Raw genomic sequence first — 16,827 nt, forward strand, 5'->3', positions numbered from 1 at the left:
AATTGTTGAATTTAATGAAATTTCTTACTATATCTATTTAATCATATAGTTTCTCTTTTTTTACTCTAATAATGGGGTAAATTTTATTAATAGATTTTTCTCCTTTCTTGCCTTGTTTTTGGACTAATCAAGCCTTTATTTCCAGTTTTCTCATTAGCTTATTATTCTTTTAGTAGTTACTCTAAAGATTACAGACTGCATCCTTGGCTTTGTAAAGAATAATGTAAATTAGTACCTTTCCCACTTCCCAGATGATGCAAGGATCTTAGAACACTTTTATTCTCCTCCTAACTTGTGTACTGTTGCTGTGAAGTGTTTTTACCATCAGTATTGACTTGGCTTTGCCCACATATTTACCCTTTCTGTTACTCTTCGCTCCTTTACAGTCACGGGCCACACTTTGACATTTCAGCCAAAAGCAGACCACAAACATGGTGTCCCATAACATTAGTACAGTATAGCCTAGTGTGCAATAGGCTATACCATCTAGGTTTGTGCAGGTACTGTAGGGGAGGAAGAAAGTTTCCTCTACCCTTCTGTGTTCTTCTGAAGGATTAAATTGACATGAGACAGATTAACAGGAGGAAAACAAACAGAAGTTTAATAACATGTATACATGAGAGAAACCCAGGGAAACCAAGTAACTTGCCACAATGGTGGAGGCCCTCACCTTTAACACTGTCCTCAGCCAAAGACAAAAGAAAATGCTGGGAGTGAGGAGAGTCAGGAACTTCAAAGGGAAGGAAGGCAATTCACAGGTAGGTGAAATGGAGCCAAATATTTGGGAAACAAGTGTTTGGCCACTCAGAAACAGAAGAACACAGAGGGAAGCCCAACAAAGGGGCTTTTCTAGGTTCCTCCCTGTCTCCCACCTAGTTCATGTTACGCTAGGATGATAGTGCACTTCTTCTTTTTTGTCTGAATTCTTTTAGGCAGTTAAGGGGAAGGTGACAAGAGAAACTTTCTGAGTCTTTTGTTTCTTAAAAATAATCAGCCTAAAATAATCCTCACGTTAAAGAAACACATTTTTGGGTGGCAAATTTTGCTCCTCTTCAGTACACTCTATGATGTTCATACAACACAACTGCCTAATGACACATTCCTCAGAATGGAGCCCATTGTTAAGTGACACATGGCTATTTCTGTGCTTCTACTTCAGATCACTTTCCTTCTGCCTAAGGAACTCCCTTTATTATTTATTTGAATGTATTTGTCTTAAGATGTCTGTGTTTTCCCCTTTTTTTCCCCTTAAGTTTACCCTATTTATTTATTTTTGTGAGGAAGATAGGCCCTGAGCTAACATCTGTTGCCAGTCTTCCTCTGTTTTATGTGACATGCTGCCACAGCGTGGCTTGATGAGCAGTGCTGGGTCCACATCTGGGATCCGAACCTGTGAACCCTGGGCCACCAAAGTAGAGCGCGCAAACTTAACCACCAGCCCCCCTTCTTTTTTTCGAATGGTATTTTTGCTAAGTATAGAATTCTAGGTTGGTACTGATCTTTCAATACTTTATAAATGTCTTTGACTATGTTCTGATTTCCAGCCTTTTTATTGAAAAGTCAGCTGTCAGTCTTCCTGCTGCTCCTTTGAAGAATAATTTGTTTTCTCCCCTCTGTCTGCTTTTCAGATTTTCTCCTTGTCTTTGAGTTTTATTGTGAACCTAGGTGTGGTTTTCTTGGTATTTTTCCAGTATGATGTTCACAGTTTCTTGAATCTTTGGCTTTAATAACTTCCATCAGTTTCAGAAAAGTCTTGACCATTATTTCCTCAAATTTCTGCTGCATTTTATTTCTTCTCTCCTTGTGAACTCCAGTTACACATATGTTAGACTGTCATGTGTTGTGTTTCTTCATTCTCTTTTCTGTGTTTTCCCTTTTTTTTTTTTTTTTCGCTCCCTCTGAGCCTCAGTCTGGATATTTCCTGCTGGATTATTTTATAGCTCAGTTGTAATTAATCTATTAAGCACAGCTATTGCAGTCTTAATTTCAGTTACTATATTATTTAGTTCTAGAATTTCCATTTGATTCTCTTTGATAGATTCTGGTTCTCTGCTGAAGTTCTCCATCTTGTCATATATTTTCTTGGACATATACACAGCTATTTTAAAGACCTTGTCCAGTAGCTCTAGTATCTAAATCCCTTATAAATCTTTTTCTTTTTTCTATTTTTTCTCTTGGTGTGCAGTCATTTGGTTCTGTCTCCTGGTATGCTTGGTAGTTCAAAGCCAGAAACTGTCTTTTTTGAAAACTACAGAGATAACTTGAGGCTCAGGAAGATCTTCTGTTCTTTAAGAAAGGATTTACTTTTGCTTCTTGCAGGCTGTTAAGAGTAGAGCCAGACCAAGTTGATCCAGTGTGGGATTGAACTGATTCAGAGCTAGGTTTTTGTGATGGTTAGTCTGTTTCTGGTCTGCCCTTATCCTGGTGTGTACCCTTTAGGGAATCCCAGTGATAGCCTGTGGTATTTCCCAAGCCCCTCCTCTTGGCAGACCTTGAGCTCCAGTTTTTCTCTCTCCCACACCTAAGACTCCTGGAAGCTTTGCTCAGTTTAATGCACTTTCCTTGATACTTCAGGTCCCGTCTGCCTTGGTAGCTCTGTATTCCACTTTTGGCCTCCCAGTCTCCATGAAACTGCCGCAAGCTCTGCTCTGCTTCAAAAAGCCTCTTCACCACCACCTTCTGCTTGGCTTCCTAGCCTCTTAGCCTTGTGCTGCTTATAAATGGGAGATGCCTTGGGGTAAAAGCAGTACAGGATATCAGATTCAGCTGAGTGTCGTTCCCTTCTCAGTGGAATATTCCCTCTGAAACTCTGCTTGGCTTTGATAATTTTTTAATGCCTTGAAAGAGATTTTGTTGTTGTTTTAGATATTTTATTTAGTTTTTTTAACTTGTTCTTGGTGGGCGGGTTCAATTTGTCTGATACTGACTGGTTTTTCAGGGCCAGAATCAGAAAATCATTAGAATTTTCTAATGTTGAATCAGTCTTGTATTACCAGAATAAACCCAGGTGAATTATGATATATTATCATGTTAGTACATTGTTGGACTTGATTTATTAATATCTGATTGATTTAATAATTTTGCCTTTGTTTATGAGAAATTGGCTGGTAACTTTCCTTTCTCATCCTTGTCCTGTTTTAGTATGAAGGTTATCTAGTTTCATAAAATGAGTTGGGATGTTTCCTCTGCTCATATTCTATTTTGTTTAAAAACAAAATTATCTTTTACTTCATTGTTTTGTAGAACTCTCTTTTTTAAAATATCTTTTCCTGTATGGTTATGTCATAGGGTCCTTTTCCATTCCTAATCTTTATCTGTACCTGTCTCCTTTGTATCTTGATCAGTTTGGCAGGGTTTATTAATTTTATTAATTATTATGTTGGTTTATTATTTTATTAATTTCTCCTCTCTTTGGGTTAATTGTACTGTTCCTTCACTAATGTCTTAAATTGGATCCTTAGCTCATTTGTTTTTCAGCCTGTCCTTTTTAAAAATAGAAGTTTTGAAGCCTATGGATTTCCCTTTAAGTCCTACTTGAGCCATATCTAACAAGGTGGGATATGTAATATTTCCAGCTTCCAGTGTGATTTCTTTGACCAGTGGGTCATTTAAAAGTGTATGTTTTTATGTTTTAGAAGTATTGTTTTTAAACACATGGGTTTATTAGTTATATTTTCATTACTGGTTTCTAACTGAATTATATTAATGTCAAAAAACATGATCTATATGATGCCCATTTCTTTGAAATTTGTGGAGATTTATTTTATGGCCTAGAAGTGGTCAGTATAGCAAATGTTCCATATGTGTGTGAGAAGAAAGTATATTTTACAGTGAGTGGGCATAGGGTTCTCTATTATGTCTTTTAGAACAAGTTTGTTAATGAAATGTTCTCTGACCTTAGTGATTTTTTTGGTCTGCTTTATCTGTTCACTACTCAGAGAGGTTATGTTAAGGTCTTCCACTCTCATGGTAGATGTGTCAGTGTCTCCTTACAGTCTGTCACTTTTTGCATTTACACAATTGAAACTATGTTATTACATGCCTATGAGTTAAGAATCATTTGAATTTCCTGGTGAATTGAACCTCTTATCAATATTTAGTGATCCTTTTTCTCTTTCTACTTTTTGGCTCAGAGTCCATTCTTATAGTATAGTATAACTTAGTCTAACTATACCAGCATTCTTTTTTCAGTATTTACATAGTATACCTTTTTCCATTTTCTTATTCATAACCTTTCTGTGTTCTTAGCTTTTAGGTTGTGTCTCTTATCAACAGCATATATCATATATCTGGATGTTGGTTTTGTATCCAACCTGAAATTGGTATATTTTAATTGGAAATTTAGTCCATTTGTAAAGATTATAATTACTAGTATATTTGGATTAATTTCTACCATTTTGTTTTGCACTTTCTGTCTCTTTTCTGCCTTTTCTAAAATCATTTTTTGATTGTGGCAAAATACATATAACATAAAATTTGCCATTTTAGCCACTCGTAAGCATACAGTTCAGTGGCATTAATTACATTAACAATGTTCTGCAACCATCACCACTATATAATTCTAAAACTCTTTCATTACCCCAAACAGAAACTGTACCTATTCAGCAATAACTCCTCCTTCCAAGCCCCTGCCCCCTAGTAACTTCTAATGTACTTTTCTGTCTCTGTGAATTTGCCTATTCTAGATATTTCATGTAAGTGGAATCATACAATATTTGTCCTTTTGTGTCTGGTTTATTTCACTTAGCATAATGTTTCAGGGCTCATCTATGTTATAGCACATATCAGAACTTCATTCCTTTTTATGGGTGAGTAACATTCCAGTGTGTGTATCCACATCTTGTTTATCCATTCATCTATTGATGGGCACTTGAGTTGTTTCCACCTTTGACCATTGTGAATAATACTGCTTTGAATATTGGCATACAAGTACCTGTTTAAATCTCTGTTTTCTCTTCTTTTGGGTATATACTTAGGGGTAGAATTGCTGGGTCATGTGGTAATTCTGTGTTTAACTTTTTGAGGAACCACCAAACTGTTTTCTACAGCAGCTGCACCATTTTACATTCCCACCAGCAATGCACAAGGTTCCAGTTTCCCCCCATCTTTGCCAACACTTGTTTTCTGGCGGGTTTTTTGGGTTGTTTTGTTTTTATCCTAATGGGTGTGAAGTGGTTTTGATTTGTAGTTCCCTAATGACTAATGATGTTGAGGATGCTTACTATTATCTTTGGAGAAATGTCTGTTCAAGTCTTTGCCCATTTTTTAATTGGACTGTTTGTCTTTTTGTTGTTAAGTTGTAGGAGTTCTTTATATAGTCTGGATATTAAACCTTTAGATAGATGATTTGCAGATAATTTTTCCATTCTCTAGGTTGTCTCTACACTTTCTTCATAGTATCCTTTGATGAATAAAAGTTTTCTGTTTTAATGAAGTCAGATTTATTTTTTCTTTTGCTGCCTGTGCTTTTGATGTCGTAAGAAACTACTGCCAAATTCAAGGTCATGAAGGTTTTCCCCTATGTTTTATTTTAAGAGTTTTATTTATTTTTGCTGAGGAAGATTCACCCTGAGCTAACATCCACTGCCAATCTTCCTCTTTTTGTATGTGAGCTGTTGCCACAGCATGGCCACTGACAGACAAGTGGTGTGTGTCCACGCCTGGGAACCAAACCCAGGCCTCCAAAGCAGAGTGTGCCAAACTTAACCACTAGGCCCCCGGGGCTGGCCCTATTCTAAGAGTTTTATAGTTTTAGCTCTTATGTTTAGGTCTTTGATCCATTCTGAGTTAATTATTTTATGTGGTACAAAGTGAGGGTCAACTTCATTCTTTGGCGTGTGGCTATCTAGCTTCCCCAGCAGCCTCTGTGGAAGAGACTGTGCTGTCCCCCATTCATCCTCGCTCCTGAGGGATAGTTCCTCTGGGCGTAGGATTTTCAGTTAGTACTTTAAGTCAATACAGTCTCTATCTGTTGCTGTAGTTTAGAAATTTGCTGTTTAATTCATTCCCTTGGCAGTAATCTGTCCTTTTCCTTTGGCTAGTTTTTAAGAGCTTCTCTGTCTTTGGTTTTACTGTAAATAAGAGTCAATTTGCTGGGGATCCATTTGGCTTCCTGACTCTTGAGGACCAGTGTCATTAGCCATTTCTGCAAAGTTCCTAATCAGGATCTCTTTGAATATTTCTTTCTTCCATTCTCTGTTTTCTTCTGTTAGAACTCTGATAGATGTATACTGAGTCTCCCTCTCTCTTCCATGTCTCTCAATCACTTTCTTTTTCATGGTCTCTTTTTTTTTTTCCTTAAAGATTTTATTTTTCCTTTTTCTCCCAAAGCCCCCCAGTAAGTTGTGGGCCCTTCTAGCTCTGGCACGTGGAACGCCGCCTCAGCATGGCCTGATGAGCGGTGCCATGTCCACACCCAGGATTCGAACTGGCGAAACCCAGGGCCTCTGAAGCGGAGCACACAAACTTAACCACTCGGCCACGGGGCCGGCCCTCACAGTCTCTTCTTTTTAATACATTTAGTTGCTTCTTTTATTTCTTAAGAAACAAGGTGCCCAGGTAGAGCCTTATGGTTAGGAATTCTCAGGAGAAACTTTTCCTTTTATTCTCACTCTACCTTAGAACAAGCCAGGCACACATCCCACTACCTACTTGAGGCGGGGCCGGGGGGGGGGGGGGGGGGGGGGGGCTCGTTTCATTTCCAGCAGCTTAGCTATTCATTTTAAAAGATGTCTTGTTTTGTTAATCAAGCAGTTTGTGTTCTGTACCAGGAGCTTTTCACTCCTGTTCTCCTTGTGCTTTATTCTTTGTCCTGCTTCCCGCGTGGCCCTTGTCTCCGGGCTGGCCTGATTTTTCTCTTGCACTGCTTCCAGAGCTCGTGTTTTATCTCCTTCCATTGGCTCACATCTCTTTTTCCCAGCACCTCTATCTCTGCTTGGAACCACTGTTTGACATATTCATGACGAAATGTCACACTTTTCCTCTATTCTCTGGTAACAACTTTTGTGGTGAATGTTCTCTGCCATTTGCTGTTCCTGTAATATCTGCTGAGCTCTTGTATTACCTCCTTTTTAATTACTAATTTCTTAATGAGGTGAAACTCTTCCATGATGAGCTCTTGTCAGTAGATCATTGAGGGAGAGGGGCCAGGACTGTGTCTCAGGCTGGCAGGAAGACCTAAGGGACGGGTGCAGGTGTGCATTCTTCAGCCTTGTCTTCTACTTTGGAGAACTCAAAACTGCCACCTTTATCTGAGACCTTTGACCCCAAGAATCCTCCTTGTGTGACCATCACTGCATCTGGCAGCTTTCCTCATACACTGTGCTCTGGGGTTCTGTCAGAGACAATTTCTATTTCATTTCCATTTCTTGTTTACTCTGTTTTGCTCTTTAGTGACTTCTAAGGGAGTTAGAGGTAGCATTGTCTTTATGCCACCACTTTAAAACTGGAAGTCACACAAAAAGCCCTGGGCAAAAAAGCATGCCAAAGGATAAGAGACACTGGGACCCCCAGTTGAGAAAAGAGGGAAAAATGGTGTTATAGGCAGAAAAGTGACCCCCACCCACCCAAGATCCATAGATCCACAGATCTAATACCCAGAACTGTGAGTATATTAGGTTGCAAAGGGGAATTAAGGTCACTAATCAGCTGACCTTAAGCCAGGGAGATTGTGCAGAAGGGCCCCATGCCAAGGGTCCTTGAAAGTGGAAGAGGGAAGCCAGGCTGATACAACATGAGGACTCGACCCACCCTTGCTGGCTTTGAAGATGGAGGGAGGGGTTGTTTGAAATGTGAGTGGCTCTAGAACCTGGAAAAGGCAGAAACCGATTCTGCCCTCGAGCCTCTGGGAGACACCTTGATTTTAGCCTAGTGAGACCCCTGTGGGACTTCTAACCTACAGAACTGTAAGATAACAAATTGGTGTTGTTTAAGCTGCCCAAAAACCCCCCAAAAACTAGAAGTCACACTAAAAGACCAGCCTTGTATTCCTGGGCTAAACACTTCATGGTCAGCTCTTCTGTTGCATTCTATTTGCTTCTATTTTATTTAAGACTTTACATTTATGTTCATAATGAATGTGGTCTATTATTGGCATGTCCTGTCTGCTCTCAAGTCTCCTGAAATGAGTTGTGTCATTTTCTGTGTTTATTTACTGTCTGCAGCAGTTTGAATATTCTACGGCAGGGATTTTTTAAAGAGTTACTGGTCTAATCAGAGTTTCTATTTCTTTTTGAGTCCGTGATACTAATTTATGTTTTCCTGGAAAATTGTTCCATTTAAACTCAGTTTTCAAATTTATTGCCATAAAATGTCCTTAAGAACTAAATGATGAGGTTCACTTTATATGTATTGTTTGCATTTTTCACAGTGAGAGTGGATTAGTATATAAATAAAATGAAGACCAACTGCCATCACCAAATAATGACTGGTTTCCTCAGGTGGGATGGGCAGGTGAGAGCTGCGACCCCGATCCTGCCTTCCACCCCAAGAGACGCCGCTCTGCTCAGTCTTTCTCCACCTTCTCTTTCTCAGTCTTAGGAAAAGTCCTCAGTGCTGTGGGCAGTGCCCAGCTCCTGATGTCCCAGAAGTTCCAGCAGTTCCGGGGCCTCTGTGAGCAGAACTTGGTGAGTGATTCTTCCTCCACAGCGGGGCTTCCGGCCTTTGGCTGCCTGCCAGCCCCCGTCAGGATTAGCCCCTGGAAGCCTCCGTGAGCACCTCCGTAACATGGAGAAGGTGCTGCTTCCTCGTGGCACTGGAAAGAGGATGGTGACACATGTCAGTGCCTAGCATGAGAAAGGGGCCAGGAATGGTCCTGTCAGATCTCTAATACCTTTTGAAATAGCAAAGTGGACTCTGTGTAAAAACAGCCACATGAAAGTTAAAAATCAATTAGCACTGATTTGTTTATATAAAACTCTATATCTAAGATGACAGTCAAGGTAAGAACTAAAGACATACGACCACTAGGCTTCGTGGGTCTCCCCTACCCTTACCTGTCTGGAGGGCAGCTTTTCTTGTGGAAGCCTCTCCAGCTGCTCAGGGCCGGTGTACTCCATGGGGTAGAGGACAATGGCGAGTGTTTGTCCCCGGGACCTGTAGGGTTTGTGGGTTGGCTGGGGCAGTCGTGATGAGAAATGTGTTGTCAAAGAACAGAATGATGGGGGGGAACCACCTGGACTCACCTTGGCGTGATGCTGGCTCCTCCCCACCTCACTGTGAGATCATGGCCAAGAACTTCTGTTTCCGTCCTGTAAAATAAGAACATTTGTCTGCCTGGCATGCATTAGGGACATGAGAGGCTTCCTCACTGTAGCCCTACAGGGGTGGCAACGGCCTCAGTCCCCACGTATGTGCAGGGCCTGCTCTCATGATGGAACCATCTCCTTCTCCCAGAGATCTCCACCATCAGGGCTCGCAGTGCCCAGGAACTAGTGTCACTTACCCATACAAATACTGACCCTGGGAACGGGAGCAAGACTAGGCCTCAGGAGACCCCAACCATACTTGGGATGGGGTGCAGGATAAGCTTCTGCCTTGCTTGCCCCACTGATCGCCATCTGCCCCACAGAACCCTGATGCCAACCCACGTCCAACAGCCCAGGACCTGGCAGGGTTCTGGGACCTGCTACAGCTGTCCATTGAGGACATCAGCATGAAGTTTGATGAACTCTACCACCTCAAGGCCAACAGCTGGCAGCTGGTGGAGACCCCCGAGAAGAGGAAGGTGAGCATGGAGCAGTGCGGAGGGGAAGTCCAGGGACAAATTCCTGGTCGGCAATAACGCTGCCCACATCGGTCAGTGCTGCTTGGCTCCCTTCTCCGTGTGTTGTCTTTGAGCTGGGGGCTCACATCCATCAGTGTGCGGGGTCCATGCTCGGCACTTGTCCAGCATGCCGCTCGCTCTGTGTAGTTGAGGCTGCCCCCCTAAGCATGCCACCCTGCCCTGCATGTTCAGAAAATGGGGCTCCTGGGAGACACATGCCCATAGCCTCGAGCACTAGAGTATACATGGCTGTTGGAACTTTGGAGGCAGAAAAATGGTCCTTCTCCTGGGGCCACATTGCCAGGAGTAGGGGTGTCTTGACCCAATTCTGCCTCCTGGGGCAGGCTTTTCCCTGAGGCTCAGGCATCCTTCTGTACAACAGTGGCACCCAATGCCCCGTACAGTTGTTAGTTCCTAGACTGTGGCCCTTGTGGGCTCTGATCCCCTAGAACAGCATGTGAGATGGGGCCTGGGAGCTGGAGGCCCTGGATTTAAATCCCACCTCTGGCTGTGTGACTCAGGCTTGTTCTTGCCTGAGTCTTAGGTTCCCAATGGTTCAAAGCAGGGGTGGGAGCAGGTGATCTGCCCATCCCTTCCTGCTAGAACATTCTAGGATCCTAAGCTTGCTTTTTGCTCCTATGCCTTGTGCTATTCCCATTATCATTGCTTCTTGTGGCTTCCTGATTCCAAATGTGTGTTGCTTGTGCCCAATGCGGGAGGCTGGGGTGGAGACTCCAGCTGCCAGCATATGGTGGGTGGTAGCACCACACAAAAGGTGGTACCTTTATTTTATTTTTCTTCCCTCCTCACTGTCTCACTAAAGGAAGAGAAGAAACCACCCCCTCCAGTCCCAAAGAAGCCAGCCAAATCCAAGCCGGCAGTGAGCCGCGACAAGGCCTCTGACGCTGGGGACAAGCAGCGTCAGGAAGCCCGCAAGAGACTCCTGGCGGCCAAGCGGGCAGCTTCTGTGCGGCAGAACTCAGCCACAGAGAGCGCAGACAGCATCGAGATTTATGTCCCCGAGGCCCAGACCCGGCTCTGAGACCAGGAAGCAAACAATCTTAAGTCATTAAGAAAAAAACCACACAAACTAAATGCAAATGGAACAAAATTTTCTCAACCTTTAGTATGATTATTCTGTCTAGAGACCCTGAGCCAACTTTCAAATTGACGCATACAAGGGCTCACAATTTGGCTTTTTTGGGTCCCTCTCAGCTTTAGGTTATGAAGACTTCACACAAAAAAGTCAACAAAAACACAAAAGTATAAAACTTTTTTTTTCCTCTTGCTGGCCGTGGTGGACGAGATAGATGGACTTCGGCAACTCCCGGCCCAGCCTCCAGACTGCGGTCTTTTTACTTGTTCTATCTAATGAGAACTTAAACTAGCTTGTTTACAAGATGACGACAGTCCAAGGGCAGCCTTGGGCACCTGCCATGTCCTTCCTTCTTTTCCCAGCCACCCCCGCTCTGACCTTGGAGTTTTCATTCTTACATTTTTCTCTCTCCCCTTCAGAGCTCACACGGGGGTCACCATCCTGGCTGTCGGCTTTCTGGTTCTCAGCCCTTTTCGTGGTTGAGAGCCCAGAGGACAGAGATGGACACGCATCCCCTCCCCCACCAAGTGCTCACACACAGTCACACACGCGCACACACGCAGATGTAGGTTCCTCTCAGCAGAAGCAGCCCTCCCACCGCGATCCGCCAGCATCAGGGTCAGGCGGGTGACTCGCCTCTCTGAGAAGATGAGGAAGGTTTAAGTCGGGGGGGGGGGGTGGGGGGGGGGGTGACTGAGATAAAAGCCACAGTTATCACACTCCAGACTCCCGCCTTTTTCTTCTCTCCAGCCCCTTCTTCCTTCAGCGAACGTATGACTCTGACTCGCAGGGGGCACTTGAGAGAGGGACCCCATTTTCCAGGGGTTGTCTGTTCCTGGCGGAGCCTGTGTACAGTACCCGAGGGGCGGGCGGGCGGCTGTCTGTACGTATGTGTACATATGCACATAGACCTTAGAGTGTATATTTAACAAATGCCCATCTGCTCACCCATGCCCACCAGCGCCACCGCTGGCTCTCGGGGCACCTGGCAGGAGGCGGGTGTGTGAATAGCATATATTTTTACATGTACTATATCTAGGTGTGTGTACACGTGTGTGTAAAAATATATACCTTGTGTGTAAGCAGCCCTTTTTTTGGTCTTCCACCTACCCCCCCCAACCATGGGACTATCTGCCCAGCCTCTGAGTTTTCTGTTCTGTTCTATTTTTTCACCCCAGTCATCCTCTCTCCCCTGCCCCCCCAGCCCCACTCCCAGGGTGTCATGAGCCCTGAGCTGCAGTGGCCCGGGCCTGCAGGGCGGGGAGGGGGAAGGTGAGGCCCAGCCCGCAGTGCGCTCAGGGCTCGAGGGCTGCTCTCTCCTGTGTATACGAATAGGCACTGGAGACGTCCTTGTGTCCGGCACTTGCTGCAGGGGACCCCGGGTGAACCGAGGGCCTGCTCTGGGGCCCCATTCCAGCTTGGCCGCCGTCTGTGACCTTGGGCAAGTCACTTGACCTCTGTGTGCCTCAACTTCCTCCTCTGTAAAACAGGGACAGTCCCTGCCCCTCCCTACCTCACAGGCATGTTGTGAGAATAAATGAGGTAACGTGTACCAAGGGCTCATGGTGTTATTGCAGCGGGATGGGCCAGGCTGGGGTGAGGCGAGTGGAGCAGATGCCCCAGGAGACTGAGCCGGACACCCCTTCCAAATGGCAGCTCTTTGGAAACAGGCTGACTTGAGCGCAAACCATAATTCCAGCTGTCATGTACCAGCTCTGTGATCCTGGGCAAGAAAACTAAGCTCTTGGTTCCCTCACCTGGAAAATGAGTGTGCAACATCTACCTTACCAGCTTCCTCTGAGAAATAAATGCTTAATTAGTCGTCGCTACATGGGAGCCAAGATGGGCTGCCCTTGCTGACAACTCACACCTCTTCCACAGCCCCCGACTCTGCTTGAGCATCTCCCGGGACAGGGTACTGGGGCCCGGGCAGCTTCCGCCACTCGACAGCCACGTGCACCAAGTGCACTTCCTGAGCACCTGCTGTCCCAGGCCAGGGCCTGGCAGTCATTCACAGAGCTCACGCTCTCAGGGGGGACACAGACACTGAACATGTCACAGACGAGTTCAAGTCTCCAACAGGTGACAGAAAAGAAAATGCAACGCAGTGAGGGTGTGGGAACCCATGACAGCATCACCAAACCCAGTCTGGGCAGGAGCATTGTGGTCAAGCCTGGAAGGACAGTGGGTATTAACCAGGTTTGGGGATGGGGGTGGTGTGCAGCGGAGAGCCTGGAGAAAGTGCATTCAAGGCAGAAGGAACTGTAGGTGCCAACACCCGCTGGGAAGAACGTGCGAAAGTTTTTGGGCCAGGCTGAGCTGCAGACCCCTGGTCTCCCTCGGTCCATCTCAGGCCCAGGGGATGCACAGAACTGCCTCCTCAGGAACGTTGTTCACCTGCCCGGCCCTTCCCCAGTTGGGCCCCTTGTGAGCTCATCCCAACCCTGTGGGCAAAACCTCCCTGCACTGGGAGCAGTGGGCTCTCATCTGTGAATCCTGTTGTTAGTGGCACCTGAGCATCTAGTGACCATGGTGGCTCTGATTAACTCCTGGGGCTGGCACCTTCCTCGACCTACCCCTGCCCTGAGACCCGGCGGGGGGTGACTTGAAGGGTTAAGTGAAGAGGTTTTAGGTTGCCTTGGGCACTGAGCTAGGCACCCAGAGGTGAGTGAATGCAAGAGGCGGCCACGCTGGACTTGAGGGCCCCCATCCAGCTGGCAGCCCAGCTCTACCGACGGGCCCTGGGGGACCGGGGTGGATCCTGACCCCTTCAGAGCTTGAGTGTTTGTGTGGCAGCAGAGGAGGGGCCTTGAGGGTTGATCAGGGCCTCAGGGAGGGATCCTGCACTCCCTGAGTCAGAGCATAGTGGGGAGGGAAGCATCTGATGTGCAGAATCTGGGCGCCACTCCCAGTCCTACTGGGGTGGCAGTGGAGGGACCCCCTCTCCCCCGAGTTGAAAGAATAGTCCTTTACCCAGAATTACCAACTGTCAACATTTTGCCACATTTGCATTATTCCTCTCAGGTACATACACAAACATGTTTCCCCTGGAGCCATTTGGAAAGTAAGTTACATACATCATGATACTTCACCCCCTTACAGACCATGCAGCTCCTAAGAATAAGGACATTTCTGCACAACCACAATACCATTATCACCCTCTAATCTAACAAACGAGTGGTCTGCAAGCACCTCCCTTAACCAGGAAGGCACTCGGTGTGCAGACATTAGCTAAAGCACAGCATGGTCCACATGTCCCAGTGATGTCCTCTATGGCTTTTCCTTTGTACCTCTCCAGGACCCAGTTAAGGATCATTCATTCCTTTCAGTTATCATGTCTCGCTTTTTTTTTCCCCCCCTGCTTTTTCTTTCCTAAATTCCCCCAGTACACAGTTGAATACTTTTAGTTGTGGGTCGGTCTCTAGTTGTGGCATGTGGGACGCCACCTCAACGTGGCCTGACGAGCGGTGCCATGTCCGCACCCAGGATCCAAACCAGCGAAACCCTGGGCCGCCAGGGAGCACACGTCCGAAGCAGAGCACACGAACTTAACCACTCAGCCACGGTGCCGGCCCCATGTCTCTTTAGTTTTGTTGAATCAAAAACAGTTTTTGTTTTGTTTTTCATGACATTGACAGTTTTTAAGTGTCCAAGCATCTTAGAGAATGCTGCATAATTTGGATTTTTCTTCCCATGACTAGATTCAGATTAAACAGTTTTAACAAGAATATGGCTTAGATGATGTCCCATCTCCTGTACTCTGTTCTATCAGGGAGGCATTTGTCACTTCAGGGAAAGGCTGAAAGCAGCTTCCCAGAGAAGCTGGCAATGAGTCCTCAGCCTCTGCGTTTCCAAAGCTCAGTCCTGGAGGGAACAGAAAGGACAAAGACTGAGGGAGACGGGAAGCACCCTCCTGAAAGCTGCAGGGTGCTGCGCAAGAGGCAGAGGGAGAAACCGACTGTGCGTCGTCCCTGGGTCCCTGGGGACCACCCACAGGGCTGCAGATCGGAAAGCAGGGAGGCCCAGCTTCCCCTTTTAGACCCCCTGCTCCCTCAGGGTCGCAGGCCCCCAAGCCTCAAGGAGAGAGAGAAGGCTCGGCCACAGCCAGGAGCAGCGTTGGGCCTAGGGGCCATTTGGCCAGGACAGAAGGACAAAGCCATTGCCACCAGTGGCCTGAGAGCCAGGGACCAAGCGGATGCCAGCATGGGTAAGTGCTGACCGACTGAAATGAAGTTCCTACCACCAGCACTGGAGTGGAGTTTATAAGAGAAATTCAAAATGAAGTTGTGCCTCCTGCCCGCCTGAATCTGGCTGACCTGAAAAATCAGCGTGGTCCCCACTGGCCCTCCCGCCTCTGCTATGGCAGTCTCCCTCTTCTCCCTCCAAAAGTCTGTGTCTGCTCAGAACCCTTTGCAGCTGCCCAGTGCAGGCAGGAGGAAATCCAGCCTCTCCACCTTGGCCTTGGAGGCCCCTGCTCACCTTTCAGGCTGCACCTCCCTTGGGAGCCCATCCCCTGCTCTCTGCCCTCCAGCCTCACCCCAGGCCTCACACAGAGAGCCATGGCTCCCCCACCGATAGAGTTAACACCCACACCTTCCTCAGCTCTCAGGCCAGCTGGCATTTCCTCAGGGAAACCCTCCCAAAGCCCCTCACCAGGCCAGGTGGGTGCAAACCCCCTGCTCTACACTTGGAGCTCGAGAGGTACTTCGCCTGGCTTTCTTTGTTGCTGTCACTGATATAACGATAATTACATCTGTGTGATTTTAAGTGAGTATCTGTCTCCATCAAGAGATGGTGGGCTCCCTGAGGACAGGAATTAAGTTTTGTCACCAGTCTCAGTGCCTAGCACAGAGGAGACCCTCAAGAACTATTTCCAAAATTAAAGAACTCGTCGGGGGCAGGAGGAGCAGGACTTCACAGAGAAGGCAATATTTGAGCTGGGCTTTGAGGGATGAGTAGGAGTTCCCCAAGTGACGGGCACAGTGAGCACACAGGCAGAAGGGGGAGACTGTACTGCTGCTCAGAGAGAGGGCAATGCTTGACAGGCCTTGAATGCCAGGTTAAGATGTAAAGGCTTTCACCAGCTTTGAACAGAGCAGGGACATTTCCTTCCATGGAACCCAACTTCTCACGAGACAGGGGCCCCCAGTCCTAGCTTCCATGGAGCCATGGTACCCTGGTAACCCAGCCAGCACCAGGGTTTGTCTCCAAAACATGTAAGCAGAGCCCAGCCTGGTGAAGCGCTATGACCAACGAGGAACATGGGCTCTTGGGGACCCTCAGCTGCTAATGGCTTTAACCTTCTATAGGCCGACAACTCTTACATCGAAATCTGCAACCTGGGGGCCGGCCCCGTGGCCGAGTGGTTAAGTTCACATGCTCTGCTTCGGTGGCCCAGGGTTTTGCAGGTTCAAATCCTGGGCGCAGACATGGCACTGCTCATCAGGCCATGCTGAGGCGGCGTCCCACATGCCACAACTAGAAGGACCCACAACTAAAAATACACAACTATGTACCAGGGGGCTTTGGGAGAAAAAGGAAAAATAAAATCTTTAAATCTGCAACCTGTACCTTTCCTTGAACTCCACACTTCACACTTGCCATCTCCACTTGGATGTCTAACAGGCAATCTCAAAATTAACATGCCTACCAGCTAGTAAGAGGAAGTGAGGAGGTTAGAAAATCACCATTTGGCAACTATCATAGTAACAAACGAATCATCCGTGGGTGTTAAAAAACATGGGTGAAAGTTTGATGAGGAACAGAATATTCAGTCTCAAAGGAACACCCCACAAATTACTTATTCATTAACTATAAAATGGAAAAATAGGGGCCAGCCCTGTGGCCGAGTGGTTAAGTTTGCATGCTCCACTGTGGCAGCCCAGGGTTTCCCCAATTCGAATCCTGGGTGCAGACACGGCACCGCTCATCAAGCCATGCTGAGGCGGCATCCCACATGCCACAACTA

The 16,827-nt window shown here is 46.3% G+C and overlaps 1 protein-coding gene and 1 long non-coding RNA gene across 39 annotated transcripts in view; one reads left to right on the forward strand and one right to left on the reverse strand.

Moving 5' to 3' along the window:
• Positions 1-12,411, forward strand: part of DLGAP4 (DLG associated protein 4) — a 202,286-nt gene extending 189,875 nt beyond the window's left edge. For all 38 annotated transcript variants that reach the window (XM_070247650.1, XM_070247652.1, XM_070247651.1 and 35 more), the window contains 3 exons: positions 8,533-8,624; positions 9,569-9,724; positions 10,587-12,411. In XM_070247650.1, coding sequence (XP_070103751.1) covers positions 8,533-8,624; positions 9,569-9,724; positions 10,587-10,805 — 467 coding nt within the window. In that variant the 3' untranslated portion in view covers positions 10,806-12,411. The remainder of the gene's footprint in view (positions 1-8,532; positions 8,625-9,568; positions 9,725-10,586) is intronic.
• The window catches only part of LOC138915148 (uncharacterized), a 53,060-nt gene continuing 44,515 nt past the window's right edge, over positions 8,283-16,827 (reverse strand). The window contains exons 5-6 of the long non-coding RNA XR_011430985.1: positions 9,183-9,248; positions 8,283-8,752 (exon numbers count right to left, since the gene is read on the reverse strand). This is a non-coding gene — a long non-coding RNA (uncharacterized lncRNA). The remainder of the gene's footprint in view (positions 8,753-9,182; positions 9,249-16,827) is intronic.

Source organism: Equus caballus, chromosome 22, assembly GCF_041296265.1.
Source record: "Equus caballus isolate H_3958 breed thoroughbred chromosome 22, TB-T2T, whole genome shotgun sequence".
Lineage (NCBI taxonomy): Eukaryota > Metazoa > Chordata > Mammalia > Perissodactyla > Equidae > Equus > Equus caballus.